Raw genomic sequence first — 27,650 nt, forward strand, 5'->3', positions numbered from 1 at the left:
AAATAAAAATGCCACCGTTCCAAGGGTGCCCTCCACATGCAATCTAAATGAACGTTATCAGTAATACTCATCAGGCAGTAGTCCTAAACAGTTTCATAATTGTCACATCTTTTAATTTTCTATCTCCACTTTTAGCGTAGATGTAAAGGAATAAAATAAGATTACAGCAACGCAGGGTTCGTGTTTGCTGATCACCTGGTGACCAGGAAAGGGGCGGGCCGCATGGAGACCTCAAGCCTTTCCGGTAGAGAAAGGCGCAGAATGAAACCCCGCCGCCAGCGGCCGCTGGACCCGGCAGGGTCCGGCCTCCTCTCTCCCCCTGCAACTTCCCAGCAGCTGTAGACAGGGCTCCGGAATCACGCTCGCCATCGCAAGCCGCCCTCGCTGCACCTGACCCTCCTCCAGCGGCGCCGGGACTCACTTACCTTCGGAGGATGACGGGAGGCTCCTAGAGGGAGGGCCAGAAGGATGCGCGGTCCCTGCTCTTCAGCATCTCCCTTCTGGAGCACTTAACTGGAGATACAGATTCGCCTCCATTTTCTGGTCACATGATCCCCGGCACGTCTAAATAAGGATGATCACCTGCCTCCCGATCTCCCAGGGCGCCGGCGGGCTGGGCAGGGGCAGAGTTTTATTTGGGAATATAACACTTTCAATCGGGTCGTGGTGTCAGAAACGCCTCCTTGATTTTTATGTTCCCCCAGAAAAACTGCTGCTCTTTCTAAGTGAGACTGAACATGATTGGGCTAAAAACACAGGTTGCCAGGGATTTACACACACGCGCGCGCGCACACACACACACACACACACACACACACACACACACACCACGTAGCTTCACAGCACGACCACATAAGACGCAATGTAGCTATTTTCACTTAGTGAACAATGTTTAAGATACTAATAAAATGGACCATGAAAGTATAACAGGTAAAGAAGTTCAACTGAAGGTTCTAGAGAAAGTTAGGATGCTCGCCCATGATCCAGACGGCTGTGACTATTAGGAGGCAGAGGCAAATGGAGGTTCAGCTGTGAACCACAGAGACAGGCTCAAATTTCATCTGACTTCCACCACTGATTGGCAAGCTGTGACTAAATAGCATAGCGCCTCAGACTGCTCCTTCACAAAACCCAATAGTAATAACACCAGTGCTTTAAAATTATAACATATGGGTTTTTTAAAAATCTTGCGACAAATGTGTGCTAATAATATTATTAATTCTAAGAATGCCAGCAGAAATATTGAATTAAGAAAAATAAAACCATAGCCAGGTGTGGTGGTGCATGCTTGTAATCCCAGTACTTGGGAGGCTGAGACAGGAAGATTGCAGGTTTGTGCATCTGCAACTTAGTGAGACCCTATTTTAAGATAAAATAAAAATAGGGCTGGGGATGTAGCTTGGAGTTAAAAAGCCCCTGGTTCCAATCCTCAGTACTGCAAAAATATTTTAAAAAATTAAATAAGTTTTACATAATAGAACCATAATAGAAAGTTTTAGCCAACCTCCTAATTAGAAATTTTTTTGAATTAAAAGTTTTCAGAAAAAATTTAGACTTTATATATAATTTGTATCATCTTCAAAGGAAAAAATATATCATCTGATAAACCAAAGACTTCTGGTCATAAGGCAAAACAAGTTAATTTGAAAAAGTAAGTAGAAGCCAGTCGTGGTGGCACATGCTTGTAATCCCTGTGCTTGGGAGGTGGAGACAGGAGGGTCACGCCGGTTTGAAGCCAGCCTCGCTGGCTTAAGAGACCCTGTTTCCAAATAAAAAATATAAAAATAGGTCTGGGAGGGTAGCCTGGAGGTAGAAGGGTTCCATCCCCATAACCACCACCCCCCCCAAAAAAAAGTAAGTAGAAATCACATGTTGTATTTTTTTTTCTTATTATTTATTTATTTTTGGTACTGGGGATTGAACCCAGGGATATTCTACCTCCTTGCTATAACTTCCAGCCCTTTTTTATTCTAAAAGAAGTTTTGGCTAAGTTGCTGAGGCTGGCCTTGAACCTGGCCTTGATCCTCCTGTCTCAGCCTCTCAAGTACTGAGACTGCAGACCTGGAACACCACAGCCACAGACATTTGGGGAGAGGGAGGATCGTGATAGAAGAGGAGGATGGGGCAGTCCTAGGGAATGAGACAGCAGAGGACCAGACATGGTTAAATCAGATAGCATCTGTCCTTCAGTGAAGAACATCAACTGTCCCTCCCCATACTGACTGGGGAGGGACAGTGAGACAGGAAGAATAGGTAGCAAATTTTTATATCTTTAATTCATTTGGAGACCTCAAGACTACAAAATTCTTCAGAATTATGAGTAGTTATGAAATAACTTTTCAGGTGTCATAGGATTACAGCTATAGAGGAGCCCTGGTGGGGGCCAGCAGGAGAGCATCACTGTGCAGTGTCACTGGCTGGCAGAAGTTCGGCAAAAGTATAGGTGGATTTCCCAAGAAGCATCATGGGAGAAAAGATAGCTTCAGAGCGGGTTGGTCTTGGGAATGTCTCTGCCCAGGGTAAAGGCTAAAAACTGGGGCCTTTTCTTTATGGAGTGGCGAATCATGAAAGGGGTTTTCCTCTCCAGGTGGGAAAGGCAGCAGTTGAGGACTAGAGAAGAGGAGATACAGATGGGTGGAAGAGGCACTGTAATTAGTTCTGTTTTTTTCTTTTGTGTGTGTGTGTGTGTGTGTGTGTGGTATTGGGATGGAACCCAGGGCATTCTACCTCTGAGATACACCCCTAGACCTATTTTATTCTTTATTATTTGGAAACAAGGTCTCACTGAGTTGCAGATGATCTCACTAAGTCGCCGAGGCTGACTTTGAACCAGTGATACTCCTGCCTCAGCTTCCCAAGTAATGGATTACAAATGTGCACCACCATCCCAGCTGCTAGTTCTGTTTTAAATATTGGTTTTAAAAGTCAGTAGTTGATATGGGAAGTGAGTAGGTTATTGTCATCAGACCAATCACAGATATCTCAAAAATGTTTAATAATACTTCATTAAATAGAAGCGTGGGGCATTGGCTATTGCCAATGAGCCTGCCTTTTGTCTTACAGATTATTCTCCCAGATTGTGCCTGGCCAAAATCGGCTTGGAGCCAACATCTAAGGAAATGTGATATTTTATTCCTATACGGAGGCAATTAGTATTTAATTAATTAATTAATTAATTATTTTGTGGTACTGGGGATCGAACCCAGGGGCATTCTGCCTCTGAGCTATACCCACAGCTCCATTTTTTATTCTTTATTTTTCCCCTTCTTTTCTTATTTATTTATTTATTTATTCCTTGGTGGTACTGGGGTTCCTGGAAGCCCTTCTACCTCCGGGCTATACTCCCAGACCTATTTTTTATACTTTTTTTTTATTTTTTGGAAACAGGGTCTCTTATGCCAGCACAGCTGGCTTGGAACCTGCGCGATCCTCCAGTCTCCGCCTCCCAAGCCCGGGGATTACAAGAGTGCGCCACCACGCCCGGCTTTATTCTTTATTTTCGAAACAGAGTCGCACTAACTTGCAGGAGGCCTCATTAAGTAGCTGAGGCTGGCTGCGAACCTGCAATCTTCCTGTCTTGGTCTCCCATGTACTAGGATTACAAGCGTGTGCCACCATGCCCGGCTCAATTAGTTTTTAAAATAAGAATCACTGCATAAGTGTGATAAATGGCATCCCAATTGTTATGCTGGCAAAAGGGGCATTGTAGATGTCAAGTTCCTGAATAGAGTCTTAGGTTACTCTTGGAGAGCCTAATTAATACTTTCAAGTGATTCTTTAGTGAATTGAGGTTTAAAAGATGAAAATAAAAGGGATTTTTGAAGATCATAGATTGACAACTACTGCTTGAGCCGATGGTGTAAGAGATGACTAAGTCAAAACAAATTTTCCTCTCCAAAAAGGAAAAGGGACATTCAAACTGAAGAGGTTGTAATAACTATGGTTTAGGTAATAGCTACATTTCTCTATGATGTTGAATTCAATGAATAACAACTCTTAAAGTCATAAGAATTATAACAAACAGGAGAAGCATAGTAACACTAAATATAGACAACTATGGTCTCACATTTCATAAGAAGGGAAAAGATGGATTTTGCAAGTTTAGAAAAGAAAGATGTATAGTACTCCCAAAACTAAATTTAGCACGTCTCCCTTGGGAAAAGGAACAGCAAACACCTGATATTTTTACAGCTTCATTAAAAGCAAATTATATTAGACAAAATACATTTCTTTCCCATTCATTCAACCAGGGATATTTGTGATTGCAACTAATAATAGTTGGTAGGAGCCATTCTAAGTACCAGGGCTACATATGCTAATGAAGAAGACAAGCCAACTGCCTGCATTCCTAGAGGGTACATTCTCATAGGTGAAGACAGGTGCAACAAAATCAATTAAACAAACACATGAAAGATCTTTTCTGAGAGCAAACAAGTGGTAGGAAAAGAGTAAGGCAGTGGACTAGAGTAGGGTTCTCTCTCTGGTACCCGGGACACCTGGGGCTGGACAATCCTTTGCTGTGTGCGTGGGGGCAGGGCGAGAGCTGGTGCACTGTAGCATGTCTAACAGCATCCCTAGTTTCTAAGAAGTTAGAAGACAGTATCAACCACCACAGTTGTGACAATTAGAATTCTCTCCAGATATTAGCAAATATCCCCAGGGGTGGGAGAGGGAGGCTACAAAATTGTGGGTTCAGAACTCACAGTTTGGACTCTTCCAAAGGGTAATCCAATGCTGGACTGACTTTGTTCCAAAAGGATGCACAGAGATCTTGGAAACAGATCCTCCAATGTCCCGGAGGAAGAGTTAACTAAACCTGGGCATCAGTACGCTGTCCAGAAGCTGAGGTTCTACCTCCACCCCCAGCCAGCTGTGCTGCATAACATCTGTTGGCCTTTGCAGCTCCACTCCCCTACCTTCTCCACCTTGCTCCCTGCCAGGTCCCCTCACCCTCTTACTCCCACTTGGTTTTGACCAATGAGGATGCTGGTGGGAGGTGAGAGGGAGGGAGGACGAGAGGGAAAGAGAAGCGCTCAGTCCTCTCATCCTGGCCTTTTCTATCCTAAATCAATTAATTGCTTTGCTTTTTTTCTTTCATGGGCACAGAATCCAGGGGTATTCTAGCTCTGAGCGATACCCCCTTTTATTTTTCATTTTTGTACTTTAATTGATGTATTATAGTCTCACACAATAATGTAGTTCACAGTGATACTGAATACATGCACATAGCACTTGGTGGGCTTTCCCCCAGGTCTTGCTAAGTTACTGAGGGTCTCACTAAGTGCTGAGGCTGGCCTCAAACATGACCCTCCCATTTCAGCTTCTCAAGGACTAGGATTACAAACGTGTGGCACCATGACCAGCTCTACCCTAAATTCTTGAGATTCTTATTCTAGATTCTGGTAATTACTCCTTCCCCGTACCCCTGAGAGATAGGAGTTATTATTACAGCTTTATTGCTACTAAACCTGGGCCATTGCACTATTCCTTGTGGGTTCCTCCATCAAATTCTTCTTTTATTAAATATCTGTTCTGTTTTCCTAATTTGAATGTGTCATCCATTTCTTTCTGTGTCCCTGATACATTAATACATCCTGCTGATGAGAGTCCTGACTTCATATTAAAGTACTTTTAATGAGACCAAATTTATCACAACCAAGTTACCAAAAATAATGCACCAAATGATCAACTAAAATTACACAAATAAATTAACATAGAGTAAGTGCCAAGTTTGGTATTCCATGTTTAGTTCAGAAAAATGCAAAAAATAGTGAATTAGCATGGAAAAGCTGGAGTGTTTGGAATATCAACTAAGGTCTGAGCAGGGACAAATATTTGGAACTGGGATATAACCTATAGAAACGGCAAGGCTCAGAAAGGCTCTCTGTAGTCACATAGCTGGATTACTCTCAGAGTTCCCATTATCCAATATTAAGAAAGCAAGTTTAGAGATTCTTTATCTGTTTTTCACTTTTGACATGCTGTAGATAAGAGAACCAATGCACTAACTCCTCAAATATAAGTCAAAGATAGAAAAAGCCTGATTTCAGAAGACCTCATGAAAACCAAAAGAAGGTCTAACGGTGTCGCTCACAGGGGAGAAGAGGAGTTCTCTTCTATAGTTTCATCAGACAGGAAAAAAGGTAAAAAATTACTAATTTTAAAAGGTAAAATGCATAGAGCTCATGATAGATTGAGTGGCATATGACATATATTTAAAGGTCATTTTTATTTTAGGGAGTATTCAATACCTCACCTCACAACGTCACAGAGCTAGGAAGTAAGATGTATCATCACAAATATGTGGGTCAGGTTACTTCTAGCTTTTTTTTTTTTTTTTTTTTGCTGGTCTGTCTGGAGATGGAACCCAGAGGCATTTGACCTCTGAGCTACATCCCCGGCCCTATTTTTTATTCTTTATTTTGAAACAGGGTCTCACTGAGTTGCAGAGGGCCTCACTAAGTAGCTGGGGCTGTCCGCGAACAATGATCCTCCAGTCTCCGCCTCCCAAATGCTGGGATTACAAGCGTGCGCCACCACGCCCGGCTTCAGGTTACTTCTAAATACGCCATTTCAAAGTCTATGTGAGGGGCTGTGGATGAAGATCAGTGGTAGAACCCCTGCCTGGCATGCTTAAGGCCATGGGTTTAATTCATAGCAATACAAACAGACAGACAGACAGACACACACACACACACATACACACACACAATGTTCATGTGACACCCTCCCATTCCTTGCACCCATGCTGGGGCATATTCCTCTAAAATATTACACAATAAGTATTATCAGTATTCTCAGACCTCTTGAAAATTATTTCTTTCCATCACCTCACACAGATATTTTCTTGCCCCATACCTATGGAAAACCAATATGTGTATTGGTTGTCACAGTTTCATGCAGTTTTATGTAATTTGCAATTTTATATATAATTTAGATTATTTCATATGATTCAGATGAATATAATTTTTGTTAATGGTTTGATGCTATAGTTCGGGCATTTGACTATCACCTGTGGTAGTTAATGCTATTTGGCAACTTGGTGAAGCTACTTCACCAATACTTGGTGAAGTTATTTGGTCAAACACAAGGCTAGATGTTCCTTGCTGTCAAGGTACTTTGTAGAAGTGATTATAATTGAAGTTATTAGGTTTCAAGTAAAGCTAATTACCGTCCATTGCCTCTGCCAGTCAGTGAAGGCTTCAAGAGAGAAGTCTGAAGTCTCCTGAAGAAAGAATCATACTCAAAACAGCAATAATAGACACACCTGCCCGAGCTTTCAGCTTGTGGCCCTTAGCATTGGTACTTCTCTCAGTATTGACTGAACCTGCCAGAGCTTCTAGGTTGCTGGCCTGCTTACCAGAGTTTGCATTTGCCAGTGTTATAATCATGTAAGACTATTCTTACGTGTTATCATTCTTTCTCTCTCTCTCTCATAGGATCCACACATACACATATCAATAACTGGGTACATATATATGTATATATATATTCACATGTGTGTATGTATCCTATCATTTCTGTTCCTCCAGAAAATGCTAGATAATGTGCAACACCATTGCCCCATTTTTTGCACATCATTCTTCTTACCACACTCTGTCTCTGCATCTTGAGCAAGGCTGCAGATGTGCTCTGTGGCTGCACTGGGAAGGTCAGGCACATCCGTCACTGTCCCGGGGAACCAGCATTTGACCCTCTGCTGGCTTCTTCTCTGCCCTTCCAAATTACAATCTTCCTTTAATGCCCATCTGTACTTGTAACCTCTCAAATACATTATGACTTATGTGGGCCCTTCAGTTTCATGGGCCTCTTTCTTCCTTAAAATGAAAAAACCCATAAATATGTACGTATATGTATTGCAACTCTTTTGGTATAGAGACAAATATAATACACACAGGAGTGCAACCATCCTTTTCTTAAAGTGAAACATTCTCATGAGCCTTTAAAGTATAGTAGGCTCTGGGCACCCTGCCTCGTGATAGCTAATAAACCACCAGGGATCTGCTCCATGTAGGTGTCACTCCTCTTATCATTCCCTCCCTCGTATAATCTGACCACACACGATGCACACAGAGCGCTTGGTAGCTATGGATAGCGCATACCCTGAGTTGGTAGATACTTTAAGGTTAAACTGACATGTGTCATAAACTATCTTCACTATTATCTATCTTTTCATATACTCTGAATTCTTTATTGAAATGTAAATCCAAGGCTAGGGGTATGATGTAGAACAGTACTCAAACTTCAGTGTGCATCTGAACCTCCGGGAATGCTGAAGGAGAGCTGGCAAGGGGCAAGCACTGGAGTTCTTGATGAGGAAGGGAAACTGGGGTGGAGTCCATCATTTACCTACCTTCCTTCTCTCTCTCTCTCTCTCTCTCTCTCTCTCTCTCTCTCTCTCTCTCTCTCTCTCTCTCTCTCTCTCTCTTCCCTCCGAAGGGATTGAACCCAGAGGCTTTCCACCTTGGAGCCATACCCCCAATGGGAGGATACACACATACAATAGGACACACACACACACACACACACACACACACACACACCACCACCACCACCACCACCACCTATATATTCTATCATTGATGTGTGTGTATGTGTATATAAATATGCGCCACCAAGGCCTGGCTGGTCAGTCACATTTTCTACTAAGCATTCTGATGGTACTGGTCTTAGGCTCCCACTTAGAGAACCACTGTTTTAGGCGACTCTGCATCTTCCCAAAAATTAGCACAAAGGGAAACTTTCAGACACAGAGTAAATTATTTATGCAGACATGAATAGCAATGCTGTGCTGAAATTTGCCCCAGCCCGCATTGTGATAAAAGCTTAATTACGGACAAGGGCTGAGTGGAAAGAGATGAGCAAAGAAATCTTTTCTTTCCCATTGGAAAAAAATGTGCTAGTGGCACAATCCAACACTGGCTGGCATCTGTTGGGTTCCAGGGGCATGTGCAAAATGCAATAAAAGCCAAACAACTGCTCAGCCAACTCCTAGCTGCCCGAGCTCTTAGCTCAATCCATAACAATGCCAGCAGGGCTGCTGGGATCCATCTGCTACTCTCTTTCTGATAATGGATCTGGGGTCTCTCTGGGAGGAAGTAGCTTGACAGGAAAAGGAGAGATTAGGCCAGCTGAAAATGTCTGGTTGATGAAGCTGGACCATGGCGCTGCCTTTAGCTCGCGGTGGCATTTAGTAACCGTCAGACCCCTGTTTTGCTTCTATCTTCTCTGTTCCTTTCATCAAGAAATGTAATCTGCAAATGCCAAAGCTCTTTTGGACACATTCGGTCTCCACATAAAGTAAGTTTGCAGAAGCTAATACTGTCGGAAGGCCTGAGAGCATCCAGCCTGACCCACCAGTTTCACAGATGAGTAAACCTGAGGCTAATCCTAAAACACCCAACTGGTAATGGCAGAGCCGGGCTGCAGCTCGGATCCCGTGGCTCACAGTGGGCATGTGAACCAAGGTGCACAGTGTGTACAGTCCTTTAACTATCAAACTGAGCAGGAGAAAACCGTCTTTCCTCCATTGCAAAGAGACAACGTACCTTTCTTCTTTACTTACTTTGCTTTTATTGTTTGCCCTTTCATCCCTGAAAGCAGGAGAGGGACCTTGATAAGGGCAAATGAAGAGGAATAAAAACCCGAAGCAGCTTCATCAGAGTGAAATCTGGAAAGTAGCAGTAACAACATCCTGCTGCCTGCTGTATACCCCTCCAGACACCCAGAAACGGAACACACAACACATTCTCCAGCACCATGAGACTGAATGAAGAAATGAATGAATGAATGATGTGATGATCTTGTCAGTTTCTCAGCCAATTAGGTGGTGATTTTTTTTTTTAAACTAGGGATTGAACCTAGGTAATGTCCTTGGGTTCAATCCCCATTTATTCTACTTCTAAACTGTGACCCATCCATTCTACCTCTGAGCTATAATCCCAGCCCTTTTTTATTTTGAAACAATGTCTCACCAAGTTGCTGAGGGCCTTGCTAAGTTGCTAAGGCTGGCCTGGAACCTGCCATCCTCCTGTCCCAAACTCCCAAGTACTGGGATCACAGGCGTGTGCTACCATGCCCAGACATACTCAAATCTTGAGCCTGCTATAAAGCCTTATCCCTACAAAAAGTTAGGTGCTTAAATAAAATGGAAAATACCTTTTCTTCAAGATAGGCCATATGTGATCCAGAAAGGTTTAGGCTTTGGAGATGGAAAGGTTTGAAGCTTAGAGTATTCACTCTATGATTACTTAGATCTAGGGAAGTTACAGAAAATTGCTGAGCCTTAAATTCCTTCTTCCTCATCCACTCTGTCCCCTCCACCCGCCAGTGTGCGAGAATCAAATTAGATGATGTGTGCAAACTGCATTGCACATACGTGCTGAATAAACACAGTGCCGCCCCATCCCATTTCCAATGGCCCGATTTGGAGTTGTATAGCTATTGACATAAAACTCTGGACGAAAGATTTTTGTTTGTTTGAGAATGTACACAAATCATCGTAATGGCTATAGTTCTCTAGCAGCTGCCTCTACTGATGATATACCTTGCAATAAATGTAAGCGAAGCTCTCACGATCTGGGTGTTCTTCACATTCCATAGCCCCTCACCATTTTTCTGTTTTCTGTATAAAAATAATTTTTAAGAAAAAAATATTGAGTATTTTGCTTACCCCTTTGGTCTTGGTTTCCTGGTTCCAGGCTCGAGGAACTCTGTCTCCTCTTCTACTTCTCTCTCTTGGATCCTGTTTTTCTGAGAAGTCTGTGGTGAAAGCATTTCCCATTCATTGTCATGGGTGACGGGCTGCAACAGAACTGCTTCTGAGCCAGCCCTGCCTCGGCTCCTGCTCCTCTGTGATTGGCTACCCTCACCAGAGACTTCCTCTAGTGCTAAGGACTGGAGAGGCTTCATTTCTGCCAGGGCCTGCATCTGGGGATCCTTGGCCAAGCTGAGATCAGAGAATGGCTCCACAGTCTTACAAAACCATCCAGTCCCCGAGTCCCTGGCTTCCAAGGACGGATCGCCAACCTCACCGTGGCCCAAGACCATCCAACTCGGATCTTGTGCAGGGCTTTCAAGAGATGACCTCTTGTCATCATTGGGAGACATTTTCTCTGCAGAAGGATCTTTGTTTTCATTTAAGGAGGCAGGCTGACTTGTGTCTGGGAAGCTTGCTAACTGAGTTCCTGGCCACCCTGTCTCTTCAGAACCTATGTGCGATCCTCCTAATTCAGAGATGCTTTCTCTTACTTCACAGGCCTCTGGCTTCAGGGGTGAATTCCTTTCATGGCTTACTAGTATGTAATCCATGCGCAGTGCATGGTGATCTTCGCTCTTGTCCGTGTGTTCTTCCTCCTTGGATTCTGATGCTATCTGCTCAGTCTCTGGAGGAAGAATTATTTTTTCTTCCTCTAACTCTAATATTTCCTTGTTGGCACCTAGAAGATGAAGATGGAAGTGAGAAGAGGGGAACGAAGCTTAATTAACACATTATGTGATGTGGGATCTTTGCAAATGCTTATCTGCAAAGAGACAATTTTAAAAATAGTTTTATTTTATGGTGCTGCTTAATAGTCTCATGTGCAATCACAGATAGGTATTATGAGCTATATTTTACAGCTGTTATACAAGTCTTGGTTAGCAAGCACTGCAAAAGTTAGCTCCTCTTTACCTACGCTGGTAGGAAGATAATTTTTTACAATCTAGTTTAATAGAAGCAGCAGTTTTCTTTGGGAGTAGAGGGAGGGGATGTTTCTTACCATTTGGTGTTCCCATGTCTCCACCTGCTGGTGAATCAGAATTATTTGTTTCTACTTCCCAGTCAATGTTTGATGGAGATAACTCAGTATTGGAGTCCGCGCCTCCTACGGGCAAAGAAACTGGCACAGGGTCTTCATGAATATGCAACATGACCCGCTGGTGTCCAGGTTGTTTGATTTGGGTCTCAGTGCATTTCCCCCCACTTTGATCGGGAAGGGCAGAGAGCAACATCGCCGCCGCCTCGCTCCCCAAAGACACATCCTCTGGAGACCTGGTTTCCTCTGTGGCTTCAGCACCTTGGGTAGGTTCTGTCAGATAGGACAAGTCAAAGGGAGGTGTGAACGGTGCCAGCGACTGCGTCAGAGCGTCTTCCTCCCAGGGAGGGTCCCCACCATAGACGAAGTGTTCAGGCTCTCTCAAGAAGTCTTCATCGATGTTCTGGCCCATTACGTCATACTCAAAATCACCCCACGAGGCTTCCGAGGAGCAGACCTCGTGCCTCCCCGCATCCCCCTCAAGGGGTGTTTCGGGATGACCTTCTGATAAGGTCAGTTTGCTCATGTCGTCGATTGTTCCTGTGGACGTGTTGAGACCTGATGCATCACTGAGGTCAAAGGCAGTGTCGCTCACTTCCAGACAGGTGTCCGAGGCTAGCAAAGCCTCAGGACCCACGGCAGGGTTCTCAAGAGCAGAAGTCTGCTCATAGTCACCTGCAGCTCTTCCACCTGTCTGACTCTCAGGGGAGAAGTCTTCTGAAACCCAGGAGCTGCTGCCTTCCATAGCTGGCTCCTGGTGAGTTACAAAAATGCTAGTTTCCACGTTCTCAATCCTTGGGATGGTCCTGTCCATGGGTTCTGAAACCAATGCCGTATCTGGGCTTGCTTCCTTTTCTGATGTGTTTAAGCCTGTATCATTACCATACATTTCAGAAGGTTCTGGAGAAACGCTACCAGAGGTAGACTGAGGCCAGTCCTTTGCATTCGCTCCATTGTTGACTGGACGCAGTGGGAGGGTGTTTTCAGAACAGAGTTCTGAATTGTGTGAAGCAAATTCCTGCCCAGGCTCCTGGCTGGGTTCTTCACTCATCTTTAGCTCAGAAAGATCAAATTTGCCAGATTCCACTTGGGATTCCATGCAAACACTGGAGTTCTGCTTGGTCTCTTGCTTTGCTTCAGAATCGTGACATAAATCAGGGCTGCTGGAGGCCTGAGAATTGCTGTCCTGGTCACAGTGAGTCAGAATATCGGGATTCTCACCATCTGCTTTTAAACTGCTGGGCTGCTTGACATCTACCCACAAGTCAGGTGAGGCTGAGGCCAGCCGCCCATCCTCTTGAATGTTACCAGGCAAAATATCTGGAACAAAGGTACCTTGGGGGTCCTCAGAATCATCCCATTCAGAGTCATCCTTTTTCATCAACTGGGCAGGAGAACTCAGGGTAGGGAAATTTTCTGCGGCCATATTTGAATGTGTCACCTCGCCTAGGTATGATTTTTCTTGTTCCCACCAACTTACTTCGTGACACTCAGTAGTGGAAGCATTAGCTATGACACACTCATTGTCCTCGGTGTGAGTAGATGCTGGGTCTGGCTGATCCCAGACAGAGAGCATCATTTCCTGACTCGGCTCTTGAGGAGGTATTTCCGAAGGGAGTTGATTGCCAGCAGAAGACATGAAGGTTTGCTCTATAGCATCTTTTGCTTTCATTTGGTCCAATATCACAAGCTGGCTAACCTGATCAGTATCTGGGTCTAGCTGCCTCGGCTGAATGTTCCAAAGCTGCTCATGGGAGGTGTCCCCATTATCATCCAGAAAAGGAGACTGAAGTTTATCACTGAAAGGCTTAGCAGAGTGTGTTTCCTTGGATTCAGCATCCCCTTGAATGGGCCCTCCCCAGGGAGCCACGTTTTGGTATGCTGGAGAATTCGTCTCTGAGACCCCATTGGAGTTGGATAGCTCCCCTTCGAGGGCACTTTCATGGGGTCCCCCTGCCTGTGGAGGGGCAGCCCACCACTCGCTGCTCTCAGCCGAGAAGCCCAGCATTTCCAGCTTAGAATGATCTTCACTCTTTGGTTCAGTGTGGGGAAGCATTTGCCATCTGTCATCTCCTGCCTTCACCATTTCTAGAAAGGATCTCATCTCCTGCTCCGCTGCTGCCGTGGTCTGTATGTCAGCCTCTGTGGGCGGTGAGAAGTTCCAGTGCTGACTGTCACAGAATGGGTTTGGCTTCAAATTCTCTGCTGGTTGTGAACTGCCAGAAAACTCCTCGGTCTTGGGATCTGCTGTGGCCAGGAACTTAGATTCCTTCAAGGAATCCCAAGGGCTGGTTTCGCTCTGAGCAACTTGACAAGTGACCAAGTGGTCCTCCTTCCCTCCTGACCCTTCATTACCTACACTGTCATCCTCAGAGCCTGGGCCTGTTGAAACGACTTTGGCATCTTCTGGCTGCACAGTGTCGGGAATGTCACCTGCATTTTCCTCCTGATGGCTCACCATTAGATTTCTTTCCTGATAGGCACCGGCATATTCAGGATATTTGCCTGTTTCAGGGCTGGATGAAGAGGATAAGGAATCATCATCCACTGACTTATTCCAAACCTCTAAAAAGTCAGGAACCTTGTGATCAAAGCTGTTTTCAAACTTGTCCCTGTTTTTCTCCATATCCTTCATTTCAGTAAGTACTTCTCCTCGGCCATAGGTAGGGGTTGGTTCAGACTCCTGGTGACTCTGTTTGCTCCAATCATCTTGATCCTCTTCCTGAGGCCCAGTGCGGGGTCCATGGCTCCAGGGAGACGAAGAAGCCAAAGAATCGTGTAGGTCAGGACTCGACACACTTGAATGAGTGTATGCGCTAGAAATACTGTCTTTGTCATAAGTTCCAGATGGACTGGCTCCTGGAAAGCTGTTTTCTGTACCCTTTAATTCAAGATTCTTTGAAACCTCAGAACTTGCGTGGTTGTCCCGTATATCGCTGTCTCTAGAGCCATCCCAGAGGTCAAGGCTTTGGAGAGATTCATGAGGTGGACTGTCGCTCATGCTCTCTGGATCCTGCCTGCCATGTTCTTCAGTTTCCTCATGATCCATTTCAGTTAAAGATACATGTTTTGGTAAATCCATCCCACCTGAAATCTCAGTAGCTTCATCAGAATTTCTGTGCTTTCTGAGGGACTCTTCATAAGTTGTCTTTGCCCGCGGGTCATTTGTGGACACGCCTGTCTGTACATCCCAGGGGTCTTGATTGTAGGCTCCCTGCTCATACTCTAAAACCTCCTCTGGTTCCTTGGTTTGAGGACTACAAGTGGCTGAAAGCGAGTGGACGTTGTCTGATTCAGCGCAGACTTCGTGGTGCTCAGAAGCCACTGGAGAAGAGAGATCCTGATCACCAGGCCCTTTGCCAGAAGTCCCCGAGGCACTGTCCACTCCAGAGCCCACCACTTCCTCCTCATCGGAGCTCCCCCTGTTGGAGGCTCCTGGCACTTCTTCCTTCTCAACCTCACTTTGCCCGTAGCTGCGGCCTGTCCATGAATCTGAGTGTGCAAAATGTCCTGGATTCTCAAGCCTGGCCACGAAGGATTCTGTATCATCATGCATGGTGTCTGTCCATGTGATCTGGCTGTCAGGATGAGGTGTCACTGCAGCTGACTCGCTGATTCCAGGGGCTTCTAGCACTTGTAGGGTGTGACTGTCCCCAGCATTTGCTGAATGACTGGGACTTTCCGCAGGCAAACTGCTTTGCTCTGAATCTCTAAAGTAAGGGGGACCACTGGGTAACCTGAATGATGACATGTCTTTATCTCTCACGACAGAATCCCAAATGCTGTTTGCAATGAGCTGCCCGCTCTTCTCATTCAGGGTGTGATATTCCTTGGGACCACTGTCATCGGCGTGCTCAACAGCGGGCTCCCAATCTACCTGATTTGCTTCCTGATACTCAGTGCCCCAGGGTTCCAGCTGTCTCACTGAAAACCGGGTTTCTGGTTCCGCACTATCTGCCACGTACCCTTCTGCTTGACCGTCGCTGTTAATGGCCACACCCCCACTGCAGTCGTCCCAGTCCAGGTTGTTATCCATGTCTGAGATGGTTGCGGTGGACTGCGTGTCCTCTAGAATGACTTTGTTCCACAGGTCCAGGTTGTCAGGGGCCGCCTGTCGGGAGTTGGTGCTGCTGTGCAGAAGTGTGAGCTGCCTGTTGGTTTCATTGTACAGCTGCATCATGCTGGGGTCGTCATAACTGGACTGGCTGCTTTCCCCCAGGTCATCCTCAATGGACACATTCTTCCCCTCTGGGCACTCTGTCTTGAAGAAATCTGTATCTGGGTCGTGAGTGGCATCTACTACAGGATTATCATCTGTGTGAGGTGAAGCCCACATGTCTAGGTTCCCAGGACCAGAACTGATTCGATTTCTAGGTGGTGCCTGCGGGGGAACTTCAGTCTCCTCTGCAGCAGAGTTAGCATCCCGTGACTCCAAACCTTCCTCTCTTGAAAATGGTTTGTTTTCAGTTTCTTTATCATCTCCAGCAAATGTGGGTGATGTGTAAGAGTCAGAGGTCGAGTAGTTGGTATCTAAGGGGGAAGGCACTGAATCTTCTCCTACGTTGGATGCACTGTAATCAGAACATTTATATAAGAAGGAATCTTCCCAAGGAGCAAGGATGTCTGACCCTCCTTTCTTAACACTCTCTTCAAAAAGGTTCCAGGAATCTACCTTCTCATATCCCTTCCGCCTTGCATTAGGATCCACTAAAGCATCTTGGTCTTCCCGTAGTGGCTTAGAGTTATTCCAGGCATGTTCCAGATCAGAACTGGGATTTCCAGATACAGTGCTATGATCTCTGGAGTCACTGTCCTTCACACCCCAGACTTCTGGAGTCGCTTCATTATTTGCCTCACTGGGGGAATTGTCCAGTAGGTCTTCAGGTGGAAAAGAAAACCCACTTTTTGCCATGGCCCACTCACTCGGGTCCCTCACAGAAAGGGTCTCACCACTCGTTGGGTGAAGATTCCAGGTATTTTTCAAAGCTTCGGCATTGTCTTCTTTACTGAATGCGCTCCAGGCTGGGAATGATGTTGCAGCTGCTGGTTCACCACCATCTGCAGGATTTCCCCAGGGTTCAGGCCTTGCTGTGGGAGAGCGATCAGAGCACCACAGAGCAGAAAAGTCTTCTAGCATGTGGTTTGTCTCTTGGGCATTTGGCAAATGTGACCTCTCGGCGGGCAGGTTCTGAAATGGCAAGCTTTCTTCTTTCTGGTTTTGAATAGCATTGCTACCCAGCTCAGGATCATCAAATTCAGACTCCCAAGGATTTGACGTGGAGAATTCAAGATTCTTTGGTTGAAATATAGAATCTGAGGCTTTCCTGTCCAGCGGGCTGGGCTTCTGATCTTTCCAGGATTCAGGGCTTTGGAAAATAGATTCCTGTTCACTGGAACTCCATGTATCTGCAATGTTTTTAGAGTCCATTTCCAAACCACTCCACCAGCCTCTGCACCGTGCACGGGTCTGAGGTGGCCCCAGGTGCCCGGTGTCAATCTCTTTTGGGGTCATATCTTCTGGATAGAGTGCAGCTGGCTCTTCAGTGGGCGGTGAACTTTCTACAAAGCTATTCATAGGGGTGGGTGGCATCCTCTTGCCAATATTTTCCAGCCTTTCAGGTGAAAGAGATTCATCTCCCATAAAACCCATCACATTCAAATTTCTTTCAGAGTTATCTCTAAGACTTTCTTGTCTCTGGTCAAACTCCTCATCAAATTCCACAAGGCTGTCTTTGCCGGCCTCTGACAAAAGTGAACTGGATGAGTAGTTGGACATGTTGGCCTCCATTGCATCAAGGCCTTTAGGCCCGGTGGGGAGCTGCCCTTCAGATGAGTCACTGTTGGGGAAGTCGTCTGCCGGAGAGTAGTCTGCAGAATGCGAAGATGGTTGGGACTGCCCAGAAACCATGGGCGCTGAGTCAAAGCTGAAGAGGTCAAAGTGTTCACCGTGTTCCCCAGAGCGTGCGTGCTCCTCCGCCACCACCCCTTCGGGGATGGGACTATAGGAGTCAAATCCTGGGAGCAGGCTGTGGTGGGGCCCAGCACCTTCTCCCACTGGACTGTCATCACTGAGGAAGACCGAGCTCTCCTTGGATGAACGGCTACTTCTAATGGTGGCCAGCCCGCTGTCTGGACTAACGAGGTCCACGTTGACATCCACCTGAGCCTGGTTAGAATCACTGAGGTCAGGAGGGTTTTCTATGAAATTCACAGAGCTGGGCTGCGGCTCTATGTCGGAACCATACAACTCCATGATCCCGGAAGAGCCCTGGGAGAGGGGGGCGCTGCCCGCCACGGCTTCCGTGGAGGATGTCCGGCTGTTAGAGGCCATCTCTGGGCATCTCCTATTGATGACTTCCTTGATGAGGAGAACCACCTGATCGCAAGTTACCGAAGGGTCCTCCAGCTGATACACCAGGATCTCATCACAGCTGCATTCAAAGGGCTCCAGCTCTAGGCAAGGGTTCTGACTCTCTTCCAGCTCACAGCAAATCTGTCGGGAAGCACAGGGCTCATGTGAGCACACAGCAGTCCCTGCCCTTTGCGATTTGTCCTTCTTAGTTTAATTAATATAAAATGAATCTGTATCTAAAAAGAAGACTTCAAACAACCTGGAATTATATAATGTAAGACACGAAAGCCTCAGTAACTTAGTCATACTCAACAACTTAGTGAGAAACTGCTTCAAAATAAACATTTACTTGGCTCAGAGGTAAAATGCCCCTGAATTTAACCCCCAGTACCAAAAACAAAACAACACACACACACACACACACACACACACACACACAACCCAACCCATATGCTAATAACCACAGGACTCACATAGATAGAGCTTTCCTATGTCAGATACAATTACAAGAGTTTGACAGTCTTTTTTTTTTTTTTTTTTTTTTTTTTGCTGGTCCGGGGATAGAACCCAGGGGCATTCGACCTTTGAGCTACACCCACTGCCCTATTTTTTATTCTTTTTAAATTTGAAACAGGGTCTCACTGAGATGCAAAGAGCCTCACTAAGTAGCTGAGGCTGTCCGCAAACTGTGATCCTCCAGTCACAGCCTCCTGAATGCTGGAATTACAAGCGTGCACCACCACACCCAGCTGACAGTCATTTTTTAAAATAATTTAAAGAGGTTAGGACATGCATGTGTGTCAGAGGACAGGGTGTGAGAGGCGCATGCAGCAGGGGGTCCTCTTTGGATATGAGAAAGCCAAGAGAGAAAACCAGAGTATGTACAGTCATGTGTTAAGAATGCTACAGTGGAGCCCTTGGAGGGCAGAAAGGAAGGATGTAGAAAAGAAAGGAGTGGAGACTGTGCCTCTGACCACCTGTGGATCCCCCAGCGCCTAATGCATTGGTGAGAAAAGAGGAGGGACAAAAGTGTTCTGAGCCCATGAGGCTCACACAATGGCAAGCATGTGTCCTCATATTAGTTAGCAAGTACACTGGCTTGGTATATTCGGTGGTCTATTGTGATTAATTTTGTTCAATTCTTTTTTTTTCATTTGCTAGGACTTGGGATTTTAAAAGGCTTTGTTATTAACCTAGATAGAGGACCCATTTGTTGTCAGAATCTTAATACCTATAAACAGATAAACTTTGATTAAAGGATCCAGTGGGGAATGGTGGTGCATGCTTGTAATCCCAGCATTTGGGAGGCTGAGACAGGAGGATTGCGGTTTAAGGACAGCCTCACCTACTACTTAGTGAGGCCTTCTGCAAATTAGTGAGACTTTGTTTCAAAATAAAGAATAAAAAAATAGGGCTGGGGGTGTAGCTCAGGGGTAAAATGCCCCTGGGTTCCATCCCCAGTACCACAAAAATAAATAAATAAATAAATAAATAATCAGATCACCAGTTACTAAACACTAGGCACCCAATAGGTTTTGAGACAGAAACTAAACCTAACAAATAACAGCACCTGAAGGTAGATTTGCCCTTATTTGAGTGAGACAGATCTGAGCTTTTTCTCTGTGGATTCAGTCTGGAAGAGACATTGTTATGGGGCTCTGCTATGGATTTTGTGCGTTCGCCAAAGGTTCACATGTAGGAAATCTTGGTCCCATTATGTTGGTGGGACCTTTAAGAGATGGAGCTTAGTGGGAAGAGGTTACATCATGGGGGTGCCACCCTCAGAAAGGAATAATGGAGGTTTCAAGGGACTGAACTCATCCTCATAAGAGTGGGTTATAAAGCAAGTTCAGCTGTCAGCCTGCTCTCCTGCTTCCTCTCTTACCTTACAATCTCTTCTGCACATCATACTCTCACCACTGTGATGCCATTTCCTATAAGGCCTTCAACAGAGCCAAGCAGATGCCAGCAACATGCTTTTGAGTCTCTAGAACTGTGAGCTAAATAAACCTCTGTTCTTTATGAACTATCCAGACTCAGGTGTCTTGTTATAGCAACATGAAATGGACACAGGCTCTTTCAAAAGGCCAATGTGCAAACTATACCCAATATTTCCTAAAATTCAAGCTTTAGGACTCTATCTGGGCCAACTTATTATAAGATGCCCGTCCATTCCCATCTCCTAGCACATGATTTAAAAGCCAGCAGGTTAGGCTGCAGTGAAATGAGCTGGGGTCAGAGGAAGGCTCACCTGGCTGCACAGTTCCAGGTTCTGAGAATACACAGCGATCTGCCGTCGTGGCTGCTGCTCCTCCGACAGGTAGCTGGCAAACAGGATGAGGACGTCAAAACCAAACTTGTCTGTGAATGCTTTCAGATCACTGGTGATATTGCTGTGAAACAGACAGTTCTGAAACAACAGGACATTTGCTATTAATGTCAGACTGCTCAGCTGTGAGGATTTGTGCCACAAATCGGTCCGGTCTTATACTAGGACACATATTTATTATTAGAGGCAAGTGAAAAAGATACTTTGCTTTGAGAAAGATTGGAAGCTTTCATGCTATAGTTTAAAATAAACTTTACTTAAAGGTTTCCCAGACCAAAACAAATGAAAGAGTCTTTGCTATTATTAGACTATTAGTCTTTGCTATTAGAGGTTAGATGAGGAACAAATAATATTTTTCCCTAAAATATTTATTTGATACCAATGTTACAAAAATATTTATTCCTTTGTCATATATGAGATCTACATGAGAATGTATGTTGCTCACAATCATAACCTATCACTCGAAAAATAAGAGGGAATTACTGTTTTTCCTAAAATTTTGTTTTCTAATGACTATTAATAGCTCTAAATAGAAATGTCTAAGGATGAAATTAACTGAGTTTACAGAGTGATTTTTTACTCCAGCAATGAATAATTGCAGAAAGCACCCAGGCCTGTGGCTCATCTTGTTTGCAGAAAATATGTTGGTCTCTTCAGCACAGAGAACCACTTTGTCTCCATGATTACCTTTCTTCCTTAAGTAAGTATAGTGAAGATCACATTCTTGCCCAAAGCACACCACCTGGCATATACTAGCTGAGGAAGAAATATCTGTTGAGTGACCAAAGAGATACATACACAGAATAGTCCCTGCTACATAATCCTCTATCATAGCTTAAATGTATTATAGAATCAGTCTTCCATATTTGTGGGTTCTACATCTGTGGATCCAATCAACTGCGGATCATGTATGTTCCGGAAACAAAATTTCATATGTACCGAACATGTACAGACCTTATCTTTGTCATTAGTTCCTAAACAAAACACCATGAAATTATTTACATAGCATTATAGTATTAAGTATCATAAGTAATCTAATGATGATTTCAAGTATATGGGAAGATGCATATGGATTATGTGTAAATACTATGCCATTTTATATAATGGACTTGAGCATCCTCAGGTTTTAGTATTCAGGAGGGGGGTCCTGCAAACAATCCTGTGGATACCTAGTAACGATTATATATATATATATATATATATATATATATATATATATATATATATATATGTGTGTGTGTGTGTGTGTGTGTGTGTGTGTGTGTGTGTGTGTGCATACATATGTGTGTATATTTATATAAAATCGCCACATATAATCAGTTTGTTATGCTACTGAGTGAAAAATTGTTGCTGGTAAGGTAGAGTGCCCCTGGCTTCAACCCTCAGTACCAAGCAAACAAACAAAATAAACAACAAAAACAAGTTCATCCAGCCAGACATGGTGGCGCACACTTGTAATCCCAGCATTCTGGAGGCTGAGATGGGAGGATCACAGTTCAGGGACAGCCTCAGCTACTTAGTAAGGCCCTCTGCAACTTAGTGAGACCCTGTTTCAAAATAAAAAAATAGGGTAGGGGGTATAGCTCAGTGGTCAAATGCCCCTGGGTTCCATCCCCAGATCCACAAAAATAAAAAACAAAACAAAACAACAACAACAACAACAAGTTTACCCAATGGCAGAAGTAGATGTTTAGAATGAGCTTTTTATTTTTTAAAAAGGAACCTTATTTTACACACACTGTGCATTTAATAGATAAAATGCTGAGCTTTTTACCATTGTGAATGATGAAAGATCTGGTCCCAAGGAAAACCACGAATGGACAGCTACTACCTATATCTTATCTTTAATCACTGAAGGCTTTGGTGTGAGAAGTTCTACAATTTTCCTTTCCAAACATTTTATTCTGTATGTAAAATCCCCCAAATACCCATATAGATCCTTGAAAGAATATACTATTTCAAAGAGATTTTCATATTTGATACTAGTTATCACTACACTCCTGGCTGTGCCATTCCAACAGGAGGGGGCAGGTTTTACTCACTATCAGAGCTCAAGATTAGGATGCAGAAGAATCAGCATCCTAAGCTTTGCTTGTGAACTGTTTGCTATCCAAGGACGATGGCTGCATCCTGGCCTGTTTGGATTCTTCTGTGTTAACACTGATGGCTCCAGCATCTTGTTGGACTCAAGTCCAGCAGTACTGGTCGCACCGGCCATCTTATTACTATGCAGAGTCTCAGGCCATGCCCCGGAGCCACAGAAGCTGAATCCACCTTTTCTACCTACCCTGGGTGATTCCACACACACTGAAATCCACAAAACACTGCCCTAGGGAGGCATTTGTCAGTTGACACGGTTTCCTGAAAACCAGTATTTGGGGCTCTCAGTAGTCTCATAGGACTGGTGTTCGTGCTCTCAGATCCAGATTCCTTGCACAAGCTCCCTGTAATAAAAATTACCCTGGGGTATGTATTTCTCATCAGGTTTTCAGTGTCCAATCCCCAACCTACTAGATAAGAACTTCTGACATGGATACCAAAATCTGACATGGAAATATCCTTCAAGCGATTCTTAGCATCCAGGTTCTTTGCTTAACGTCCTCTCAGCTTTCCTCTGAAAGACTCTGATTCTATAATATAAAATAATATCAAATAAAATGTTGATAAAACAACCACCACAAACATCTGAATCACTTAGGCATGTTAGAGAAAGAAAATACTTACGATTTCCAGTAACCCCCAAAAGTGATTATCAACAACAATATTCTGTATACCCTAATATAATTGTCCAAGCCAGATCTGACCCTCTTGGCCTTAGGATAACATCAAGGTTTCACATTTGAAACAGAATCAAACAAGGGGATGAGTGAGAACCTTTAGGAATCCAGAAAGCACAGTCTGTTTGTTCTGCTTTTATGCCGGTGCTGTTTGCATAGGAGATAATTTATTATTGTCTTCTAGCTACGCAGGGAGTCGTGTGCTGCGATGGCTCTTATGTTGCTGACAAGCTAGGCTGGCCCTGAATAAACAGCACTTCATCATCAACACAACCCAACTGTAGATACAGGTTGGCATTTTATTCCCCCCATCTGCCTGCTACCTGATAAATTACTGTTTTAGTTACATGTATACAAATACGATTTGTTAATCTGCTCAAATGTTTCCATAATGTTTCCCCCACCTTAAGTTAAAATTATGTACATGCATATGTACTTTCCCGCTTATTTTGCTTAGGGTTTAGAAAATATAAAGACACTCTCTCCCTTTAATTTACAATTCCCAGGAACACACCTCCTCTGCATTTATGAGCTCCATCTATAATCCCTGCTTGGAATTTAGGAAGTTATCTTTTTAATCATTGCAGCTGGGACAATTCCAGACACATTTCACCACTTAAGAAGAGTGGCAGGTGCTGCCTCACACCACCCTTCGTCATCCATGGTTCCAAAGATTCAAATATTGAACGTTTTTAGAGGTCTGGAGTCTTTTTGCCTGAGTAACTCCTAGCTTGAGCATAGGAAGTTCTGGAAATGCAGCGAGAAAAAAGCTCTTTTATAGCCTGGCGTGGTGGCGCACGCTTGTAATCCCAGCATTAGGAAGGCTGAGACCTGAAGGATCGTGGTTTGCAGACAGCCTCAGCTTCTTAGTGAGGCCCTCTGTAACTCAGTGAGACCCGGTTTCAAAATAAAGAATAAAAAATAGGGCAGAGGTTGTAGCTCAGAGGTAGAATGCCCCAGACAAATAAATAAATAAATAAACAAATAAAATTACTTTAAAAATTAATAAAATAAAGCTCTTTTATTTGTCAAAAGCTAGTGAGACCTTCTGCAATTTAGTATGATCCTGTTTCAAGAAAGAAAGACAGGAAGGAAGGAAGGAAGGAAGGAAGAAAAAATAGGGCTGGAAATGTAGCTCAGAGGTAGAATGTCCCTGGTTCAATCCCCAGTTCTGGGGGAAAAAAAGCTAAGGTATAGATTCAGCATCTTATAGAAATAGAACCCTAAAAATGGTTGACAATCATGATGACCCAAGACCCAAGATCGTACAGTGATAGTGTCCAGTAAATTTACTGCAATCATAGTCGAAAGCGCACAGGCAAATACAGCGGAAAATTCCATTCTCGCAAAATCCTATTTTACTCCTTACTCCATTACTCTGAAAGATTAGTCTTCGTGCTATGTGCTGGTAGCTTCCGTGCATCACATGAAATACAGTGATCTGAATGATGGCTTATAAACACCGGAGTGAGTAAATGTGGCTATTCCCTAAGAGAGAAAGCCCCTTCCTCTTCCTCCACACGGCTCTCCTTCTCAATCCCTCCTACTGCCTGCCAGACTCCAGCTTTCCCCCCAAGCCTCCACCCACTTCCAGGCTGCCAAATCCCCCATTTGACTTTCCCACAGAACTGCACAGATTGCCCCTGCCTCTTCTTTGCAGCGCTGCACTCCCCTCCACCACACGCCATGTATTTCCCCAACTCGTTGGCCACTCCTCAGTCACCCCTCCTTGTTGCTCTCCCCCCTAGACCTCCCAATGTCCCCTGCACCAGGCTGCTTCCCAAACCCCTCTCCTTCTTCTTTACACGTTCTTTTGGTGATCTTATCCAGCCACATTGTCTATAAACCATCTGTCTGCCAGTGATGATGAGTGTACACGATATGATGCTCCTGGTAAATGTGTAATCAGCCTCAGAACGATTACTGACAGCCTTCCCAAGCTTCCTCTGTCAGAAAATGGCAGCCAGCTACTCAAGCCAAACACCTAGGAATTGTTCTTGGTTCTGCTGTTTCCTTGTTCCTCACATCATCTATCAGCAAACTCTTTCAAACATGTCTTAAGCCAGGCATGGTGGCTCATACCTGTAATCCCAGTACTTGGGAGGCTGAGATAGGAGAGGCTTAGCAACTTAGTGAGACTCTGTTTCACCATAAAAAATAAGTAGGGCTGGAGGTATAGCTCAGAGGTAGAATGTCTCTAGATTCAATTCTAAGTACAGAAAAGAAAAGAAGAGAAAAGAAACTTAGCTCAGGTTCAAATACTTGACTAATTTCTCTCCATATCCACGGCTGTCCTAGCCTCAGCCACTCTCATCTCTTGCCTGACTTTGGGTGGCTGCTCCCCAGGGACCTCCCTTTTCTCCCTACAATCAGTTCTCCACACAGCATCATGAGAGAGCTCTTTAAAAATGTAAATCAAATAATGACACTCTCCTATTCAAAAGTTGCCCAGTGCAATCATCATTACTCATTATTGTTTTATGGTTTTTGACTGGAAGGAGGTAAGTTTGAAGTCCTTGAGAGTCAGAGTTGAAATAAATCAATGAGAAATAGACAGACCAATGGAAAACATAAAAGATAATTTGCAATTGGAATACAAACAGCCCAAAATATCTGAACTCATTAATCAAAGAGATTCTTGGATAATAAAAATTTTAATATTCTTCTTTCCTACTATTAGTAAATATATCCAAAAAGGCACACCCATGCCACTTTTTCAAATATATTCTAAAGAAACAATTGAATATGCATACAAAATCTGTGGATGAAGTATTTATGGAATTATTTAATAACTAAAACTTGGAAACAAAATCTAAATATCCAACAACTAAAAATGGCTCAGTAAATTATGAAAGTCACACAAATTAATATTATACTGCTACTAAATTATACTATCAAAGAATATTTAGTGTCCAGATGTGGTAGTGCACACCTGTAATCACAGTAGTTGGGAGGCAGAGACAGGAAGATTGCAGGTTCAAGGCCAGCCTCAGCAATTTAGTGAGACCCTGTTACAAAATAAAAAGTAGCAGGAAGTAGTGATGCATGCTCGAAATCCCTGCATTTGGGAGGCTGAGACAGGAGAATCGTGGTTTGTGGACAACCTCAGCTACTTAATGAGGTCCTTTTGCAACTCAACGAGACCTTGTTTCAAAATAAAGAATAAAATAATGGGGCTGGGATGCAGCTTGAAGGTAGAATGTCCCTGGGTTCCATCATCCTCAGCACCACAAAATAAATAAATACATAAATAAACACATAAATAAGTAAGATACAGTTAGAAGTATAGCTTGGAGATAGAATATCCCAGGGCTCAATCCCCAGTACCACACACACAAAAAAGAAAAGAATACTTAGTATTAAAAAATAAAAACACTCATAGCCAGGCGTGGTGGCGCACACTTATAATCCCCATGCTTGGGAAGCGGAGACAGGAGGATCGCGCAGGTTCGAAGCCAGCCGTGCTGGCTTAAGAGACCCTGTTTCTAAGTAAAAATATAAAAAAGATCTGGAGGGTAGCCCAGAAGCAGAAGGGTTTCCAGGAACCCTAGTACCACCAAACAAAAAACAAAACAAACAAACAAAACACTCACAGTGTTAAGTGGAAGATATGTTTTGAAATCTAATATACAATGGACATTAAGATAGCTGATATTAAAACTGTCTCAATGAGCCAAATTGCTAATCTTAAATCTCTTTGTTTCTCTTAATTATTTTAAGGTGCTCCCTCCTTTGGCATCAGCTAGCTGAGTGTGAGTGACTTCACCTCTGACTTTAGATCCCTCTCCCCCACCCCACACCCCTCATAGAATTGTTGGGAGAAAAAACATTAATAAACGCTGGCTTAGTGCCTGGCATACAGGAGACAATAAATGTTGGGTCTTTTTCCTTTCCTGGTTTTTACACTAGTCAAAGGTCATTTTCAGGCTTTATGGGATTAATCTGATCCACAGAAAATATTTCTGCAAGGTTCTGTGTATGAGAACTGGTTACTGAGATTACAGTTCTTTGCCTTATATTCTTTAGAATGCACATGAGCCTCTGAGCCCCACATCTAAGTCACTTAAGTGATCCACTTGGGATCCTCCATGTGAGATGACAGAGGCAGCCGCGCCAAGTTAAACGGGAAGCAACGTTGTTCAATGATTAAGATAAAAAGCCTACCAGTAAGGCAGCACTCGACTCATTCATGGATTTTTGAATCCTTACTTCCAAGTTAGAGTCAGTGAAGGAACTTTTATTTGTCATTATGCAAATAATAGCTTTTAAAGCGTCAAAAATGCGCAGTAGTCCTTCCTTCAGATAAATCACCGGGGACGGTCTTTTTCATAATTTCACCTCTTCCCTCTGAGTGTCAAATGCCCTGCGATGAATTCTACTCCTGATGCGAATTCTCT

General features: G+C 44.0%; 1 protein-coding gene across 2 annotated transcripts in view; it reads right to left on the reverse strand.

The window, feature by feature from the left end:
• PRUNE2 (prune homolog 2 with BCH domain) overlaps positions 1 to 27,650 on the reverse strand; it is a gene marked incomplete at both ends in the record, with an annotated part of 276,889 nt that overhangs the window by 72,784 nt on the left and 176,455 nt on the right. For both annotated transcript variants that reach the window (XM_080709115.1, XM_080709114.1), the window contains 3 exons: positions 10,673 to 11,438; positions 11,760 to 18,288; positions 20,399 to 20,557. In XM_080709115.1, coding sequence (XP_080565241.1) covers positions 10,673 to 11,438; positions 11,760 to 18,288; positions 20,399 to 20,557 — 7,454 coding nt within the window. The remainder of the gene's footprint in view (positions 1 to 10,672; positions 11,439 to 11,759; positions 18,289 to 20,398; positions 20,558 to 27,650) is intronic.

Source organism: Muscardinus avellanarius (assembly GCF_963383645.1).
Source record: "Muscardinus avellanarius genome assembly, chromosome: 13".
NCBI classification, from domain to species: Eukaryota; Metazoa; Chordata; class Mammalia; order Rodentia; family Gliridae; genus Muscardinus; species Muscardinus avellanarius.